Source organism: Plutella xylostella, chromosome 8 (genome assembly GCF_932276165.1).
Source record: "Plutella xylostella chromosome 8, ilPluXylo3.1, whole genome shotgun sequence".
NCBI lineage: Eukaryota > Metazoa > Arthropoda > Insecta > Lepidoptera > Plutellidae > Plutella > Plutella xylostella.
The window spans coordinates 9465821-9487063 of record NC_063988.1 but is presented as its reverse complement, the minus strand read 5'-3'; the positions used below and the strand labels follow the sequence as shown (position 1 = coordinate 9487063).

General features: G+C 40.0%; 1 protein-coding gene across 5 annotated transcripts in view; it reads left to right on the top strand.

Annotated features, from left to right (window-relative positions):
* LOC105392570 (RING finger protein nhl-1) overlaps positions 1-20173 on the top strand; it is a 71791-nt gene extending 51618 nt beyond the window's left edge. For 3 of the 5 annotated variants that reach the window (XM_048622408.1, XM_038115380.2, XM_038115379.2), the window contains 7 exons: positions 134-1385; positions 1476-1648; positions 2298-2438; positions 15652-15792; positions 16252-16469; positions 19568-19782; positions 20137-20173. In XM_048622408.1, the coding sequence (XP_048478365.1) occupies positions 134-1385; positions 1476-1648; positions 2298-2438; positions 15652-15792; positions 16252-16469; positions 19568-19781 (2139 nt within the window). In that variant the 3' untranslated portion in view covers position 19782; positions 20137-20173. The remainder of the gene's footprint in view (positions 1-133; positions 1386-1475; positions 1649-2297; positions 2439-15651; positions 15793-16251; positions 16470-19567; positions 19783-20136) is intronic. The other 2 variants (XM_048622410.1, XM_048622409.1) reach the window with 2 other exon arrangements.
* Positions 20174-21243: the final 1070 nt, after the last annotated feature.

Sequence of the window (21243 nt, the reverse complement as noted above, 5' to 3'; positions counted from 1 at the left end):
AAACTAACGGCATTCCATAAATACACTCCACGTCTAACAAGTTATGCACACCGAACACGAACTGAAATTTAATCAAATACAAATCTTTGTAATAATATTTTGCAGATTTTCCAAAATTCACTATATTTCTCAGGCTTCCAGTGACGGTGAATCTGATGATGAAACTGTTACGGCTATGCAACGAAACCAGCGTAAAAATGCTACGCCCGCTCAAAAAACAACTACACCAGGCAGAAGACCCTCAGCCAGCTCTGAGACCTCGACGCACCGCACCCCGGCGCGCGCTCCAAGCACTGAATCAAGCGCTTCGACTGAGAGTTCCGGCTCGGCGGTTAAACACACAGGTGCAATTCTTACTATTGCAGAACTAAAAGCCAAATATAGCAATGTCGAACTTCCACCCAAACCTCCTCGTTTGTTTTCAGCAGGCAACGAGAGAACTACGCCCACTACTACGAACGGAACAGCCGGTGGAGCACAGCGGGTGCAAAGTCGATTTGTAGGATCGCAACGCCCGACGCCGACGCCCGCGCCCGCCGAGCCGGCCGCAGTGGACTCTGACACCAGCTCCGAGGAAGAAACCGACTCGTCGGAGGAGAGTGAAGAGGAGCCTGCGACGCAAAGGAAACCCGAGAGTCAGGCGATGGCCCGGAGCGACATCGGCCCCTTACTGGCACGGAGTAACAACGCCCGGACTGACGCTCACGACTCAAAAACTAAAGACTCACCTTCTCAAACCCGTTACCGGACTCGGACAACGTCTACTGCAGAAGAAGAGCCGCCTTCCCGCTACGGCACTGCTAGTACTACTAGCGGCTCTGCTTATAACAACCGTAGTACTTACGGCAGCAAGCCTCGGGACGATGAAACCAATTCATCACTAGACGACGACACAAAGTACCCGACGGCTCGATCGAGGTATCTCGCACTGAAAGAGAGGCGTAACCGTCTTGCGAGAAGTAAGAGCAGTCACACGGGTTTTGGTGCTGCTGATGATGATGACCACGACGAGCCGATGTCGCCGACGACGGCGTCTCCTTCGGCTTACTTGGCGTCCAAGTACGGGTCGGGCACCGGCGGCTCCGAGCTGGCCCGCAGTCGCTCCTCACACGCGCTGAAGTCGCGAGAGAGTTCTCCGGAGCGACCGACAACGACAGAGAAAGATGGAGCGGCCCTAAGCTCTTGGGCGCGCTATCTGAAGAACAAGTACGGGTCACGAGGCAAAGAGCGAGACACGACGGGCGCTAGCTCCACCAGCACGTCCCGCCGCCTGTCTCTCGGGCTGCCTCTTCGCTCGGCCAACGAGCTTGCCAGTTCTGACGATGATTCAAAAAACGCGGCAGGCTCCCCCATCTCCCCTACGGCGGCTACAGCAGCGGTAGCAGGTTAGGATGGACCGTGTGAGCTGTACATAGGGCTTATTGTATGTGCTATTTGGTTTTTACGATGCTTTAATATGTTTTTTTGGGCTTCAGGTTTCGCAGCAGCAGGTTCCTCCCCTAGGAGCCAGTACTTGCAGAAACGCCGTTTACAATTCAGTGTTGGGAGTCGGGGGAGCGAACCCGGATGTTTTACGTGGCCTCGGGGCATCGCTGTCGGCCCGGACAACGCCATGGTCGTGGCTGACTCATCTAATCATAGAGTGCAGGTAAATGTTTGATATATATAAATAAAATAAAATCATAAAATATGTATATTTATTATTTGAACAGCATCGTTTCTGTACCGACCAATGATTGGTACCTAATTTCAGAATAATCATAATTTATAAATTTTATTGCAAACAGGTGTGTTCAGTAAGCACGTGAAATATTGACCTTGATCTTTAATTTTCGCCAGACAGAGTGTAGACGCTCTTTGCTCCTCATAACGACCCTAATAACGTTGTCAATTAAAGTTACTAAAACGCCTGTCTATTCTTTTACAAGAATTGACATTCTTTCGTATTTTGTCTGGCTTTATATTTTCTGAGAATACTGGGAGTCTCTCACTGCTATGCCACAATGAACGGAAGTTCCTTAAAAATTGAAAAAAGCTTTTCTTTAAAAGAGAAGAATAATAATATTAAAAAAAACAATGCTAACTCCATACTAAAGTGTGTTAAATGATCACGTGAGTGGCTGCTCCGGGATTAGAACTTACTAAATAAATGTTAAAAAGTACAGTGGTTCATAGCAACAATTTTCGCTCGCACTAGAAAATCCGCGCAGTTTTCTTTTAATCATAGACTTTTCCGATGGTACTTCATACATTTTTAACCTATCACACACCTAATCATCCCTTCCTTTACCATCCAGGTGTTCGATTCGAACGGTATATTCGTGAAGGAATTCGGCGGCTACGGCGGCGGCGAGGGTGAGTTCGACTGTCTCGCCGGAGTCGCCGTCAACCGCATCGGACAGTACATCATCGCCGACAGATACAACCACCGTATTCAGGTGAATATTGAGCTTAGTGTGCTTGTTGTAAGGTTCATGTTTATATTTAAACGCGAGTTCGACTGTCTCGCCGGAGTCGACAGTACATCATCGCCGACAGATACAACCACCGTATCCAGGTGAATATTGAGCTTAGTACACTTGATATAAGGTTCATATTGTGGCCGTCAACAGCATCGGACAGTACATCGCCGACAGATCATCATTGTAGTGTATATAAGCTATAGTATATATATAAGCTATGTATGTAAAGTGTCATGACAGCTGATAGTGTCATGTATCAGCTGACATGACCAAATAACAAGTATAAGTAGTGAAACTATCGGTCAGTGTGCACGTGGCGGCAAACCAACCTTTCCCTATAAAAGGCCAGCGCAGAGGCGACCGGCTCTCAGTCGTACGGTAGCCGCCACGGAGGCAACACCTCCCGACGTACCTATGTAAGAGTATGCCTAAGTACTGAAACTGTACATACCTGTAAACTGTACTTATATGATTGAAGAGTAAATAAACATATACATTATATACAAGGAGTATCAATTCTACATTGGCGACGAGGGTAAATATATAAACTACATTGGTACTACACACTAGGTAAACATATATGTATGTGTGTGTATGTATATGTGGGGAAATTAGACGCAGATTACTGGTTTTACACGTTTATTTTAATTAATAACTAGCGAGTCTCTTGCGAGTGCACACAACATGACAACAAGGTTATAATATGAATCGCCAGTGGCGCCATCTACCATTTCCTATCATCTTACTCGCTCACTCATACTATCTCACTCCCACACTCGGCCATCCTGCATTTAGTCTGACCCTAGACTAACCCTAATGCTAAAGTTACACATAAAAAAAAATCTCATTATTTTACATCAAAACCGAACAACTTGGTAACATGTATTATCTCCTATGTATATCTTACTTATTTATCTCTTAATCATAAACTTTATAATATAACAACAAAACAGCATTATCTCATACTGAAAACAAAATAGGTACAACTCAAAACTTAATAGTTAGGTATATATTTATTTGTATGAGTCCTATGTAAGTATCAAACTCTTATCTGACATAACAACAATACAACATTATTTAGAAACTTTTAAACTAAAACCTTATGTAGGTACATACTTTTAATTCTAGATTTAATTAGGTAAGTATGACAACTTATAGCTTACAATATGAAATCTTAAGTAAACAACACAGTTTAACTGTACTTATAGGTATTATGAAAATAACATTTTGACACATTGTGTAAGTAACTGAAATTTAAGTAGAAAATCTATTCGGAAATAATTTTACTAACTAGTGCAATGCCTATTTATTTTGAATGGAACACAATGTCATGACCATCGCGTGAGGACCTGCAACATACAAAATGGGTTAAAAAAAAAATTACTTTAGCTAGTTCAGTCTTCACTGCTGTTGCCATCATCCTCAGACAGTGTGTTATTATCCATATTTCCGCCAGGCCATTTCTTCATGAAATCAGCAGCACTTGAAGTCTTTTTAGGTCCTTCCTTGGACATATCCACTTTTTCGACATCATATCTGTTGAGACCTTTCGATTTGGTTATTCTATAAGGACCCAAGTACTTTGGTTTCAACTTCATGCCAACACCAAACTGTGTCCTCTTTATAGCGACCAAATCCCCTATCTGATAGTGTGTGCTTTCCTTTCTCTTCTTATCATAGTTCTTTTTGTTTTCTTGTTGAATTTTCAAAATCTGTTCTTTAGCTTTAACTCTCAGTTCATCCCGGTTACTCATAAAGATGTCTCTTGTTTCTTGTTGAATTAAATTTAATATTTCGGTATCTTCCTTTAATCGCATCTTCGTACCAATCAGTAGCTCATATGGTGAAGAATCAACACTTCTTTGGTAAGTACTGTTCAAAGCTTGCTGTAGGCGACTTACATGTCTGTACCAAATATCCGGCTGCTGGATACACATCTTCGTCAACACTGAGATAATTACTCGGTGGATCCTCTCCACTTGACCGTTACCTCTAGGGATTCCTGTGGTAATTGTGATATGCTGTATCTTCTCCTCCTCACAGTATTCTTCAAAGTCTTTGCTTGTGAAGGCCGTGCCTCTATCTGTCACCAGACATCTTGGGTTTCCGAACAGCTGTTGATGAATCTTCAATTTATCTATCGCTTCTTTGCTTGTTGTGCTCTTCGTAGGAAATATCCATGTATACTTGGTGAATGCATCAATCATCGTTAAAATATAATTATACTGTTTCTTGGTCTCTGTCATTGGTCCGATGTGGTCGATATGCAATGTGTCTAGTGGCAGCTCACCCTTATCGATTGGTGATAAGAAACCTTCCTGCTTACCAGTCTTCCGGCTAGCCAACAAGCATGGTATGCAAGTCTGAATGTATTCCTCCACTTTTCTATCCAAATTCTTGACATAATAATCTTTTTTCAGTAACTCAATTGTTTTCTTCTTGCCAAAATGACCATTTTCATGAGCTTGACGTATCAGCTCCATCTCCATGCATTTAGGTACCACCAGATGCTTCTCGGGACCCTTAAACAATAGCCCATTTTCAAGCCAATAGTCTTCATACGGTCTCTCTTTCAAAATCTCCATTACCGCCTTTAAAGCAACATCTCTCAGTTGGGCTTGCTTCAGTTTCTCTTGAAAATCAGATGTTATCATTGCTACATAGTGGTTTCTGCTCAGCGCATCTGCATGTCGCATTTGGGATCCCTTTCTGTGCTCCACCGTGAAGTTGTACTCCTGAAGGAGCATTATCCATCTGGCCACTCTTGTGGATGTAGACATATCTCTCTTCATGAGCGTCATCTGAAAAGCTTTACAATCAGTTACTATTTTGAATTTAATCCCAAATAAGTATTTTCGAAACTTCTTTATTGCCTCTATGATGGCTAGTGCCTCAAGTTCATAACTTGAATATCTACTTTCAGCGTCTGTGGTCTTACGGCTCATGTAATACACAGGATGCAAACAACCATCTTCATTGCTCCTCTGCATCAATATAGCAGCATATGCCACACTAGATGCATCTGTATGCAGCTCTGTTTCTAACTTAGAGTCATAAATCTGCAGCACTGGCGTGCTAGTAAGCTTCTCCTTCAATTGTTCAAATGACTCTTTCTGTTCTTGGTTAAAGTTAAAGTTACAGTCCTTCTTCATTAAATCAGTCAGAGGTTTTGCAATCAAAGAATAATTTTGGATAAACTTACGGAAGTAAGATGTTAGACCAACAAAACTCTGCAGCTGTTTAATCGTCTTTGGTTCAGGAAATCTACGAACAGCCTCTGTCTTGTCTGGCGATGGTTTCACCTGGCCATTCTCAATAATGTGGCCTAAATACTCCACTCTTTTGACAACCAACTGTGACTTCTTCCAGTTCATCTCCAGTCCATACTGTGATGCTACTTGCAGTACTTCTTGCAGCCGCTCTACGGCCTGTCTTTCAGTTTGAGCTGGAATTAATAAATCGTCGATGAATATTAATACAATCTTTTTGGCAATCAGCTCACGATAGATTATCGTTATAAATCTTGTGAAAACTTTGGGACAAACGGCTAAACCAAATGGTGCTTTCAAAAACTCAAACTGGCCATTGTGTGTAACAAAGGCAGTAAACTTTACTGAATCCTCATGTACAGGTAGATGAAAATAACCATTTTTTAAGTCCAACGTACTGTATACCTTCGCTGATGCTAACTGATCAATGTGGTCCTCAATGATCGGCAATGGGTACTCGTCCTTAACCATCTTCTTGTTGATTAATCTGTAATCTATACAAATCCGAGTAGTACCATCCTTCTTCCGAGTTAACACTAATGGACTAGCATATTCTGACCAACTCACCTGAATTATTCCATCTTTGAGCCACTGTTCAATCTGCCTTTCAACTTCTTCTTGTTCACTGATGGCCAGCCGTCTTGGTCGCTGAGCCACAGGTATGTCGTCCTTCAGTATAATACGCAGTTGAATGGGAGCATCCTTCGTCTTCATTGGTTGGTAGCCTTCTACCAAACCCTGCACCTGTTGTTGGATGGCTGGGCTAGCCTCACAACCTATATCATAAATGCTATCTGAAACAAAACATGAAATATTGCGCAACCAATCCTCACTCGACGGCAATAACATTATGTTCCCTTCATTCATTAACATTGTCACATTTTGTAAAAAGTCTTGTCCTATTATTAACTTATACGGCATAGAGTCTTTAGAAACGACATGAAATGAAACTTTGTGATATTCGTGTCCATCAATAATCACTGGAACCGTCAACTTTCCCATAGAATGCACTTTCATTTGTCCAAGTCCCGACAACGCAAGTATTTCTTCATCACATTTGGGACATCCGATTGTGTTGTAGAACGTTTCCGACATTAAATTAACTTCGCTGCCCGTGTCGATCAGTGCGCTTGCCATATTTTCCATAATCTTCACGTCTTTTTCGGGTTTTTTCAACCATATTTCCTTCGTCGTGTTTGAAACATCTTTGTTTACGTTCAACATAACCTCATTGCTGTCAGTTGTCAAACGTCTGTCAATGTCATCGATTGACATATCGATCGGCACGCCATTGCTCCTCGTATCCGCCATGTTTGCGTAGGTGCTGCCCTCTGTCGTCGCATCTTGATTTTCCGCTGCGAACATCGTCCGTCTTGGTCCACCTTGAAGTTGTCGCGTCTCTCCGCCGCCATTGTTGCCAACCTGCCGGAATGACTGTTGTCCCCGGAAGTTTGGACGGCTAGTTCTTGCATCTGATTGGCCGCCGTAGTTTCCGCTTGTTGAAGTTTGTGCCGATTGCGACGCCCCCTCTGGCTGGCGTGGCTGGACATTGCAACTCGTCGCGATATGCCCAAAACCATTACACTTAAAACATTTTAGCCCAAGATGTTGATGCGGGCATTCTCTAGAGTGATGGTTTCTCTCTCCACAGTTGTAGCATCTCAGCGCAGGCAGTCTGGGCAGTCTTGCATGCGTCATAGGTTCCCTAGGTCTTCTGGTAGCATCTTCTATCTTAAGTTTTTCTTTTACCACCTCGTATATACGTAACTTTTCTTTGAGTTCGGGGTACGTGGTCGCCCCATACAACATAATCTTATTGCATTCTGCGTCTTGTATGCCTTCTATGATGTATTTTATGGCCACGTAGTCCGCCATCCTGCCGCGTTTGCCCAACTCCTTCATGACGAGAAGGTAATCGAGGCAGCTCTCGTCTTCATGTTTCTTACGGCTGGCCATGGTTTCGTGTAGTGTTTTTTGATCTATGGAATCCGGAAATTCTTTGGCTAACGCTTGTTTCATCTCGTCCCACGTCTTGAAAGGCCGCTCTGATTTCAGCCATAGCGCCGCGGTGCCCACCAACGATCTTCTCGCGACAATAAGTTGTTGCAACGGAGTCCACTGCAGTATCTCAGCATTGTCCTCCACGTCTTGAATCCACCTCGAGACAGCGTAGATTTTGTCTTGGCCACTGAACTTAGGAACTAAGTCGTCCCCAAATCCAACCTGCATCACGGGCCGTGTTTCAGCCACCACAGTCTCGTCAAAAGAAGCACTTGCATTCACGCGACGTCCTTTCGGCATGATTTTGTTGTGTTAATTCACTCGCGTCGTAATTTGTACGTCTTAACACACCGAAAACCAGTAACTACGAAAATTTTCACCCACGTATCCACGTGCGTCTTCCGTCTTGTCGTCTTGAAATCTTCGTGAAATCGTCTTGAATCTTCAGGAATCGTTCGTCTTTAGATCAATCGCGGTCGAGCCCCCAAATTGTGGGGAAATTAGACGCAGATTACTGGTTTTACACGTTTATTTTAATTAATAACTAGCGAGTCTCTTGCGAGTGCACACAACATGACAACAAGGTTATAATATGAATCGCCAGTGGCGCCATCTACCATTTCCTATCATCTTACTCGCTCACTCATACTATCTCACTCCTATATTTATATATATATGTATATATATAAATATATATATATATAAACGTATATAAGAGTATAGAAATACTTGTGTGTTTTATCACTATATACAAGCATATATACGGTATATAGTAAATAACAATGCATATAATTTATATAAAAAATAGTATATAAGCGTCATAATGCATATGGGCAAATACATGATATGTATATAAGGGTTATATACTTTATATAGCATATCTATGGTATATTATCTATAAAACTAATAAATATGATCGATTTTATCCTATATACAAAAAAAAAATACATGTGGTACATAACAGAATGTATGTTTCATATGCATTATGTTGAGTTTAATAATCCATATAAGGAATATGCGCGTGTTATTTTCGGTAACAGCTAATATAACTTATAAACAGAAGGGAAGGATCAATCGTTATTGGATATCCTGGTTAATGGAAGTTCCAAACTTTATGGTCGTCCTGCTTAAAGGAAGGACTAAACATTATGGTTATCCAAATTAATGGAAGTACCAAATGTTATAGTCGTCCTAGTTAATGGAAGGACTAAACGTTATGGTTATCTGAAGAAATGGAAGGACCAAACGTTATGGTCGTCCTAGTTAATGGAAGGACCACATGTTATGGTCATCCAAGTTACAGGAAGGACCACATGTAATGGTTGTCCTAAATATAGCAAATGATTGAATGGAAGGTCCAAATATCATGGATGTCCTATATATATATAAACCTTTTCTTCGGATATAACACGTGCATAACCTATGAATAAAATAACCATAGAATCTGTTGCATTGATATATTGACCTACATTATTGATATATATTTAATTTTAGATTCAAGATGTCCAATCTACCACCATTGGACAACTTTGATTGTGATGGTGATCCCTCTGGCGTAGGCCTAAAATGGGAGAAATGGAAGCGTGGGTTAAATATCTATTTGGAGGCAGCCAATATCGATAAACCAGAGAAGAAACGAGCTACGCTACTACACATGGGTGGTCTCTCTTTACAAGAGATATATTACAACGTACCTGGCGCCCATGTAGAGAGCAACGAAGACCCAAACACCGATATCTACCAGATTGCCGTAAGCAAACTAGATGAATATTTCGCCCCCAAACAAAGTAGGGTCTACGAAAGGCATGTTTTCAGACTGATGAAACAAGAAGGAGGTGAAAAGTTCGAAAAATTTCTCATCAGATTGCGCAAGCAAGCCGACCGATGCAAGTTTGCTAACAAGGATGAAAGCCTAATCGACCAAATCACCGAAAAATGTGCGTCGGTTGAGTTGAGAAAGAAAATACTGCAAGCCGGTGATAGTGTCACACTTGATTCCATTATCCATGACGCCAACACTCTTGAAAGCGTCTCTCGTCAACTGGATGAATTTGGCAACAAGAATTCCGAGGTAATAATTAACAAAATCCATGCAAGGAAAAGTACCTTCAACCATTCTGCTTCTGGGAGGAGCAATGACAAAAGGAGATGCATTCGATGTGGGAACGATCACCTTGGAAAGTCATGTCCAGCCATAGGAGTGAAATGTAATAAATGCGGAAAAAAGGGCCACTACGCGAAGTGTTGCTTGTCAGGAAAACTTTTCAAGCGCAGTAACCCAGATTCTCACAAATTGAACGTGCCTGCAAAAAAAGCCCGTCATTCGGAATCAAATAACGAAGAAATTGATTATGTGTTCCACTTGGATGACGACACAAACATTAAATGCATTCTAGGGGGAATAGAAGCAAACCTATTGATCGATTCGGGAAGTAAGTGCAATCTCATTACGGACAAAACCTGGAATCAACTGAAAAGCCAGAAAATCAACGTGCATGACCAAGTGAAGTCACCAGACAAGGTATTTCTGGCATACGGCAGTAACCAACCACTGCTCGTCCTTGGGTCATTCAAAACAACGATCAGGATTCATGATAAAAATGAAGTAGCTACATTCTTCGTGATCAAAGATGGCACCAAAGATCTTCTTGGAAAAGTCACAGCAATGGCACTTGGAGTATTGCATATTGGATTAAAAGTGCAGGATGTGCTACACACAGCTGAAACAGCTATACCGTTTCCAAAATTTAAAAACGTGCTCATTGAGATTCCAATCGATACGACTGTCAAGCCAGTTGTCCAACCTTATAGGAGGGTTCCTATACCCTTAGAACATAAGATAAATGACAAATTAAACCATCTCGTACAAGCAGAGATCATAGAAAAAGTTGAAGAACCATCCAAGTGGGTTTCACCTATGGTACCGGTTCTCAAAGAGAACGGCGAAGTTCGAATCTGCATCGACATGCGACGCGCAAATACTGCAATCGATCGAGAAAACCATCCTTTACCAACAATGGATCAGCTTCTGCCAAATTTCAGGAAAGCGAAACTCTTTTCTCGACTTGATATAAAGGATGCTTTTCATCAACTTGAGATACATCCAGATTCGCGTTATATTACGACATTCATTACCAGCAAAGGACTGTTCAGATACAAACGGCTCATGTTCGGAATTTCTTGTGCACCAGAGATATTCCAAAAGACTTTAGAACGGATACTAGCTGGGTGTGAAGGAACAGTAAACTTCATAGATGATATTGTTATTTTCGGATCTGATGACATAGAACACGATAAAAGACTTCAACAGACTCTGAAAGTCCTGGACGACAATGGTGTCTTACTAAACCAGAAGAAATGTCTCTACAAGATAAAGTCAATTCAATTCCTTGGACACACGCTCTCTCCAAATGGTGTAAAACCCTTGGCCAAATACGTGACGTCAATACAAGAATTCAGGGCACCTTCTACTTTAGAAGAGTTACAGAGCTTCTTGGGACTTGTTAACTTTGTGGGAAAGTGGATTGCAAATTTAGCAACATTTACAGAACCCCTAAGGAAACTTCTGCGGTTAAAACTAGGTAAAAATGCCAATATTACCAATATATGGACCGAAGAACAGAACAAGGCTTTTAACGAACTGAAGTCGTGCCTGAGCAAAATAAAGACCTTGGGATACTATGACCCAGCCGATAAAACCCAAGTAATTGCCGATGCAAGTCCAGTGGGTCTCGGAGCAGTCCTCATTCAAACTGACTCTAGTGGAAGCAGAATCGTAGCCTACGGAAATAAAAGTTTGAGTGATTGTGAGAAACGATATTGTCAGACTGAGAAAGAAGCATTAGCATTGGTGTGGGCAGTTGAACATTTCAACATATATTTGTATGGCAAGGAGTTTGAGCTAGTAAGCGATCACAAACCTCTAGAAGTCATATTTGGCAAACACTCCAAACCGTGTGCTCGCATCGAAAGATGGGTTTTGCGACTTCAGTCGTATAAATATAAAATAATATACAAACCAGGGAAAAGTAACATTGCAGATCCCTTATCCAGGTTATGTGTCGGTAGCAAGAAAGAAAAGTTCGACATTACTAATCATGTAAATCAGATTGTCGAATATGCAAGACCTGTAGCAGTACCACTTCAGGATATCGAGAGATTCTCTGAGAAAGATGACGAGATAACAAAAGTGAAACAAGGTTTATATCAACAAAGTTGGGATCCTTCTGTGAGCAGTTTCAAAATATTTGAAACCGAACTTTGTTTCCAAGATAATGTATTATTGAGAGGTAATAAGATCGTTATCCCAACAAAACTCCGTCAGCGAGTATTGGAAGCTGCGCATGAAGGACATCCGGGTATTGTGGCCATGAAAAATCGATTACGAACGAAAGTTTGGTGGCCTAAAATGGATAAAGAAGCTGAACAATTAGTAAAGCATTGCAAAGGGTGTACTTTAGTATCAGCTCCCAACCCACCAAATCCAATGAAGAGACGAGAACTACCTGTAGAACCATGGGTTGACATAGCCATGGACTTAATGGGCCCCTTACCATCCGGAGAATACATTTTTGTGGTGATTGATTACTACAGTCGCTACAAGGAGGTCAAAACTTCAAGGAACATCACTTCAGCTGAAATAATCAAAATGCTGAAAGAGATGTTTTCTAGGTTAGGGTTTCCTAGAAGCATTACCGCAGATAACGGAAAGCAATTCACTAGTGAAGAATTTAAGACTTACCTTCAGGAATGTGGTATCACCCTTTACAGCACCATACCATACTGGCCCCAGCAAAATGGAGAAGTGGAGCGACAAAACCGGAGCATTTTGAAAAGAATCAAAATAAGCCAACTTGAGCGGAGAAATTGGAAGGAAGAACTTTTTAACTACTTAATGATGTACAACAGTACACCGAACACAACAACGGGTAAGACACCATCTGAACTCTTTTACAGAAGACAATTTAGAGACAAAATACCTTGCGTGGCTGACATAGCAAACAAGCAAAGTATAGACGACTCGGAAGTTAGAGATAAGGATAAAAAGCAAAAAGAACTTGGCAGAATCTACAGTGACCATAAAAGGAAAGCGACAGAACACACATTGGCGGAAGGTGATAAGGTGTATGTTAAAACCCTGGTAAAAGAAAACAAACTAACACCTAATTTTTCCCCAGCTTCTCACACTGTAACTAGGGCAAAGAGTAATACCGGTGATGTTGAAATACGTAATGACTTAACAGGTCAGCAATACCGAAGGAATGTAGTACATTTGAAAAAGGTAGAGGGACAGTGGAAGAGTGTGAATAGAGATGAAAACGATACCATTAATGAAGAAGTAGATGAAGAAGAAAGCAATGAATGAATAAACAAAATTTATAGTTAGAATTGTTGATTATGATAATAAGATAAATAAGCATGTATATTGTAATAGAAGGAAAATATAAACTGTAAATTATATTTTGGTAGCATAAGAAAACTATTGATTAAAGTTGATTCAAAATCTATTAAAAATATCAAAACTAATAAATATAATATTAAGCGATACAATTATGAGATAATTAGTAATTTATCAGCTATGTATTTTTTTATTGAAAAAGGAAGAGATGTAGTGTATATAAGCTATAGTATATATATAAGCTATGTATGTAAAGTGTCATGACAGCTGATAGTGTCATGTATCAGCTGACATGACCAAATAACAAGTATAAGTAGTGAAACTATCGGTCAGTGTGCACGTGGCGGCAAACCAACCTTTCCCTATAAAAGGCCAGCGCAGAGGCGACCGGCTCTCAGTCGTACGGTAGCCGCCACGGAGGCAACACCTCCCGACGTACCTATGTAAGAGTATGCCTAAGTACTGAAACTGTACATACCTGTAAACTGTACTTATATGATTGAAGAGTAAATAAACATATACATTATATACAAGGAGTATCAATTCTACAATCATCATCAGCATATAACAGTCCACTGCTGGACGTAGGCCTCTCCCAAAGCACGCCACTGGATGCGATCTGTAGCTTTCCGCATCCAATCATAAGCCACCAGCCACCTTTCGCAAGTTGTCACTCCATCTAGGCGTCCCATCTTCTTTCTACTGCAGTATTTCTGCCACATTGTACCCACACACTGTTTTCGCAGTCACACTTACATGACTTTAATTGTAGATAGCTATACCTATTGTGTTCTTATTAGATAACTTGCTAAGTTCGTCTCAGTCACAAAGTCCAGCAATATCGTATATCACTTCGACAATATGCTAGCCTCTGCCTGGTAGTTCTAGGAAAACGTGTAACTTTATAAACTGAAATCGGTCAGGGTACATAATATATCAACATACCTACGTGCAGAAAAGCTATCTCAGTATCAAACATGTAGGTACTGATCCAATTCGTATAACTCCGCTTCTCATAGCTTCAGTTTGTAAATCCTGACATCAAACGCTTTAGTAAGGATACGCTTAAGGAGCATATCAAATAGACACATATACAGGGTGTTGCAGCAAAAGTGGTACAGGAAGCCGAAAGGAGTAAATCACTGAAGGTGGTCACAATCTGTACATTTTTTGTTCTAGGACTTATAAAAATTCGCAAAAAATACGCTTCTTAATAGTCAAAACTCACGTTACATTCAAATACCTATGAATGACAATTTATAAAAAAAAGTTTGTCGCATTAGCATTACCTATTATTTATTAAAAAACCAAAAATTCAAGCGCACATTCGTGTAATTCAGGTTCGTAAGAGTTATAAGATTGTCATACCAAATTTGCAACACCCTGAAGAGTATAGAAGTAAACGAGTGTACTTATAGAATATGTGCTGAACTCTGCGCCAGTTAGATCAGCTGTAAAAGTTCAAAGGATTCGGATTTACCCGGAAATTCGGCTGTTATTATTAGAATGTGTGAAAGTGTGAACATCTGTTACTTGGGATGGCTGGCAGACTTTAATTTTAGTAAAAACGGAGAAAACATTAAATATAGATATGTACCTTTTTTACAACACTTTCTGATTAATTTCGCAGAATCAAAAAGTGTAAACAGCTAAAATATAGTTTTTTCCAGGAACGAATGTTATTATAATAGGTATTACTTATACAGGAAACTATCCTTACCTGGAAAATAAAACCACAGTATTCTCTTTTTTACACAACTCTTCTACGCTTTATTTAATAAATGAAACAACTAAAATATCAGAAACTACCTATATATTATATCTCATTATATAATAGTTAGTTGACAGACGACCGAATGGCGTAGTGGTTAGTGACCTGACTACTGAGCCGATGGTCCCGGGTTCGATTCCCGGCTGGGGCAGATATTTGTTTAAACACAGATATTTGTTCTCGGGTCTTGGATGTGCCCGTAAAATGGCAATAGGCCCGCCCCCTATTACATTGGGACTAAAACAACACTCTGGCGAAAAGTGGGTGCAGCAATGCACCTCTGCCTACCCCGCAAGGGAGTACATTAGTACAAGGCGTGAGTGCGTGTTTTTTTTTTTTTTTTTTTTTTTTTTTTAATAGTTAGTAGGTATTGTACATGCTTACATAATATACATATTATAATTTTTTGGAGTTTCCAGCATTTATCGTTAAAAAATGTGTATTGTTTAAGACTTGTCATCTGTTTTAACGAGTTTAAACTAACAGACTAGCCCCATAATAACAGATGCTGGTCATGAAAAAAGCTTTCGAACAACAAACCTAAGTATGGTCGTAACAGAAATAAATCATTAATGAATTAAGGATGTTTTGTCTCGGGTTCGAGGCTCTCCACGCTCCTCTCAGCTCTCTGACTGGCGTGCCGAGACTAGTATCTATTCCACTACTACCTACTGTTTATTTCTTGTTTACCTGTGTTAAATGATTTTGATTATGATAAAGTTACACCTACTGACTTCCCTCTCTGCCCAGGTGTTCGACCCGGCCGGGCGCTTCCTGCGCGCGTTCGGCAGCCAGGGCACGGGCGACGGCAAGTTCAACTACCCGTGGGGCATCACCACGGACGCGCTCGGCTTCATCTACGTGTGCGACAAGGAAAACCATAGAGTTCAGGTGAGATAGCAACAGATGCAGGAAGCAGTGTAGCTAGCGTACCACTGTGTTGCAAAAAGGGTGTAGTAAGCCGAAAGGGGGTCACTCGTTGGGCGTCATTCTGAAAAACTCCTGTTCTACAACTTTTGATAGAAAATTCACATATAAATATTGTTAAGTTTTTTTTTAAATGATACATTGCCTGGCCACCAAGAGTTCTTTTTTGTGGCACGCTGCCGCTGCACACTATTAACCGCCGCTCTAAATGCTTAGGAATTGGCTACAAATTCGAATCCCAACAATTGCCTATTATTGTAAATTAACCTTTAATTGGGCAAAATTATTATGGATCCCACATCATTCCATTGGGCTAAGGACAAAAACATTTGATGAAAAATTTAATTGTCATGGCCTATTAAGAGTAAAAAAATTCAAGTCCAACCTCATACGAGTAATATCTAACCAACACGTCACCCACAGGTGTTCCAATCCGACGGCACGTTCGTGGGCAAGTTCGGTTCGTTCGGCTCGAAGCTCGGGCAGCTCGAGCACCCGCACTACATCGCCGTGTCCAACACCAACCGCGTGCTCGTGTCGGACTCCAACAACCACCGCGTGCAGGTGTTCGACGTGAACGGACGCGTGCTGTCGAGCTTCGGCGAGGAGGGGTCGGAGGAAGGGCAGTTTAAGTTCCCGAGGTCAGTACATACATATTATTATGATCACGACTAAAGTCTGTTTGTAATCTCAGATAAAACAGATATTAGTAAAAAAATTGTTTCTTGTGTCAATACTTCGTGTACGTTCGTGGGCAAGTTCGGTTCGATCGGCTTGAAGCTATAGATAAGCTTAATAAAATATAGCTAAAAACGATTGGGGTAACATTACCTATGACTCAAAAATAAAAATTGAAATTCGGTTTAGCTGTTTCGGAACTAAGATACCACAGTCACGGTAAACTTATCAAAACCCTCGTGGGAGGTTTTAAATATCAGTTAACCGTTAAGTTACACTTGTATAAATACGCAGCATGCAGTAGTGGAACACAAAATAAGTAGGTACTCTCTAATCACCAAAAATTCTGTCAGTAAATAAAATAGCTTCCGAGATTCAAAACCGGGACGTTCAGTACACGAGGACCATAACGCAAGACCTTGTTCCAACAAGGTCCATTCAAAATGTTCGTATATTTCCTCAACATGCAATTAACTGGATCGAAGGTTTACTCTGAGCTTTCCCATTCGCTTCGGAAAGATAAAACGTCTACGTTACTGTTTATTCATTTATGTAACAGAATTGACCCTCAAAATCGTATGCTAATAATTCAGTGGGCAGATCCCACTGAATTATTAGCATACGATTTTGGTGGGATCTGAGTTTTATGTATGTGGGATAGGGATTAGGGTTCAGTAAAAAAACGTATAGCCACTTGAATCTCATTTTACCAAATTTTCGATTCAACAAAGCTATATACCTGATTTCTCCATTGAAGAATAACGAACTAACATAATCCGTGGTAGATTTTTGTCCCACATTGGTTTCTGAACGGATTTCTACAGCTCATCTAAATCCGCACGATTCTACGCATGCCATTACTAGAATAACATTGAGATTATAAATCGTCAATTTTGCTCACAATTTTTTTCGACACGTCATTATAAAGGCGTTTCCTGTTTGAAAGAGGTTCCACTGGGCAGTTGGCCGGCAGCCTCATTTCCGGCAATCCTCTCTTGTCTTGATCGCCATCGTATAGTAATGGACTCATGAAACGTAATTCTTTGGACTGCGTAAAGATCTTAATTCCAGGTTCATAAGAGCTCAATTTCATTGCTTCAACTGAAAAGTCGGATGTTCTCAACTACTCTACAATATTCGCATTCGTAGAATTATGCAGCCTCACAATTTTACTACGAGAGGTCCATGTAAACGTGTCAACAAGCAAAAGCTTATATCTCACTACGCACCTAATACGCTGTGGAAACCCCAGAATTTATGTTTGCAAAATGTTGCCGCTATCATCTCTGATAAAACATAAATACATAAACAACAGGTTGGCAAACTCCGGGCAGGCATCGCTCGTAACTTTTGGATGCGAACCTCAGTTTATAGGCCATTGAGAGCACATGGCTTTCGTATTTGCAAACAGAAGTAGGACAGTGGGTTTCGGATCTTTGAATTGGGTTTTTTCCAACTTTGTAAAGGATACGACTTTGATAAAGACGTCGTGCTCATAATTTTTTCACAGATTTCCTGTAAAAGTTGCAAAATTGATTTTCTGCTTGGGTATACTTTTCAAGACTTTAATAATACAAAATTTAATATTTTTTAAAACTATTTTTATTATTATTTATTTCTGATCTAATTATATATTCCACTTTTCTGCCTTCATACTCGTATCACCTGAATAACCAATAAACAGTACCGATATTTTACTGAAAAAAAATATTAGAAAAATTATATTCACAGTGAATATTTTACGCCTATTCCTTGTCGCATGTAAGTTACGTAATAAAGCAGCTGGAGTTTTATATCATTCCTAATGTTACAGGGGTGGGGCCTATATTGCTGGGATTTTTACATTTTTGCAAATTACACGGAGATGTAACATCCTGTTTAATTTATATTCAGGGTTCGAGTCTGGAAACTCACTCTAGCTTAGGAAAAAAAAGTTTTAGATCATTCTTGGACCAAAAGAGCGCCTTACTCAGCTACTGCAACACCCAGGCTGTTGCTCCAGTTTACTCGGGAGCTAGGCTGGCTGAGTTGAAATCAAGGGGATATGTACAAAGGTTCCACTCGGGAGAGCCACGTACAGGAACTTCGCCTCCTCTCAGAAAAGAATAGAATAGAATATATCGTTCGTGCGATTTATAAATAAGACTCTATATCGTGGTATCACACATATACCGATTGCCTAATAGCTCTCGTTTATCCGTTTTTTGTTAAGCTAGAGTAATCCCACTGACATGGTCCTTAAATTTTGTGATAATTAGAAATTGTTACGTTGTTGTGTAAAAACGTGAAGAGGGTCTCTATTCTCGTATAAACGCGTAAATATTTGTTTCAATTTGTTTTTTTTTTTTTACTTCGAGCGGCTTTGATAGCGGTTGTAGGTACTTGGTATACAAGATACATACCTATAATAAAAACGTATAAGTAAATCTACATATTGTAATAAAAACTTATTAACCAAACAAACTAAAATTACTTAACTATTCCATGTTGGTGATCCAGTAACGTACCTAGACAAACACCAATTTGTGTTAACTATAATTTTACGAAATGACTGCCCCAAAATACTAACCTTGTTCTGAAAATAATCAACATACCTACATGAAAACTTTATTTATTTTCTTACGACCGTGATGTTTACAAGCCTTGAACTAATAAAACTGTTTATGCATATATTTTCTTATAGTATAAGTACCATACATAATTCATTGGTCTTTCATCTACGCCTATGAAGTTTTACTTTATAGATGAAGATGAATGTAGGTACACTTTATACTCATACACGTAAGTATAGTGGGGTCACTCTTCTTTACAATAAACTATGCGCTGTTGCATAACGGCTCTCATTCTATTTTTATTTGTTTCAAGCTGCTCCTACAGTTACCTTTATTACCTAAGCCTATAAGTCTTAATTGTGATGCTGGCAACTAAACAATCTAATCATTTAAACAATCGTAACCAAATAATCCTTTCTTTCCTCACAAGGGTGTCACCCTTCGGCCTTTTGACCCCAGAATAAGAAACCAGCAAACAATTTAACACGAACCTTTTTTTCTCTCCACAGGGGTGTAGCCGTCGACGACCAAGGCTACATCGTGGTGGCTGATTCCGGCAACAACCGGATCCAGATCTTCCACCCTGATGGCGCCTTCCTACGAGCCTTCGGCTCCTGGGGCAGCAGCGACGCGGAGTTCAAGGGGCTGGAGGGCATCGCCGTCATGTCTAATGGGAACATTATCGTCTGTGACCGCGAGAACCATAGGGTACAGGTGTTTTGAGGTTAGTTTCTTGATGTGCTGCCACTTCACGGGTTCGTTATAGTTGTAGATAAATGTCACTACTTATATCGTGGTTCGCCTTAAATACGGCGCTGTGATTGGAGGGCTGATAGGCCAGCTATATTGGAAGTGACCAGAAAAATCTGTATTTTTCGACTTATTACCACTAGTATTTACTACCAGTATTTGTCACCGACTCGCTAAGCTCGCTTTTAGATATACAGGGCACGATGTTAAAGGCTAAATTTTTATATTTATATTTTAATGTAGAACGTACTTGGTACTATTTCGAGCGCATTTGGTAGGATAGCAGTAAATAATCCACATTCTAACATTATTTATTTTTATTTTACAGATGTCTGCAGCAGTCCATCCAGTAAAAATAAGAACAATAGTATCTACTTCATAATAAATCACAAAAGTCTAAATTAATAAAAAATCGAAGCATTTAACTATAAAATCAGAAGTACCTATATACAAAAACATACACAAATTAAACATCATAACACATCGCACTCCATTTTCATCAGGAATCATAAATTTAAACATTTGTAACTATAAGTAACATACATATATTATAATGTGGGTTAGCTAGTCAAAATAATCACTCAGTTTAAAAGCATTTAAATAAGTATATTTTAATTTTGTGTTAAAAAAAAAACACGCACTCACGCCTTGTACTAATGTACTCCCTTGCGGGGTAGGCAGAGGTGCATTGCTGCACCCACTTTTCCCCAGAGTGTTATGTTAGTCCCAATGTAATAGGGGGCGGGTCTATTGCCATTTTACGGGCACATCCAAGACCCGAGAACAAATATCTGTGTTTAAACAAATATCTGCCCCAGCCGGGAATCGAACCCGGGCCATCGGCTCAGTAGTCAGGGTCACTAACCACTACGCCATTCGGTCGTCATCCACCTTTGTGTTATCCACTCAATTATCGAATGGTGAATATTAAAACCTCATAATTGGTAAACTTGAACAATTAAAAACACAAAGAATGAGATAATATTTTCAGTAATTCATTTCTTTTTACCACAAATAAATACCTATCCCGAAAATGCAAACAAATTGAGAGTTATAATATAAGTGTGAGCTGTCACCTAGAAATGACAAATTATATGGTGATAAAAAACGGAGCACAATAAATAAAAATAATCTTTATTGCCTTTCTCTACGTTTGTTCTTCTTTGCTTTGCAAAATTACTTATTTTTCTCCCTATCCCATTTGTTTTGAGATTAATATCGGATTTACAGGTATTTTGTCGTTCATTATAAATCCATAGCGGTTTTTTGTATAATAAAAATACAAATTATTGTCAAAATATGCAAAGTAGGTGTATGAGGTCACACCACTCGTCATTCTGAACAACTCTTTCGATAAGATATTGACTGTTTCATGTATCTGGATGGAAGTTATGTACCTACTTATAATATGATTTTTATTCAACATTTATTATGA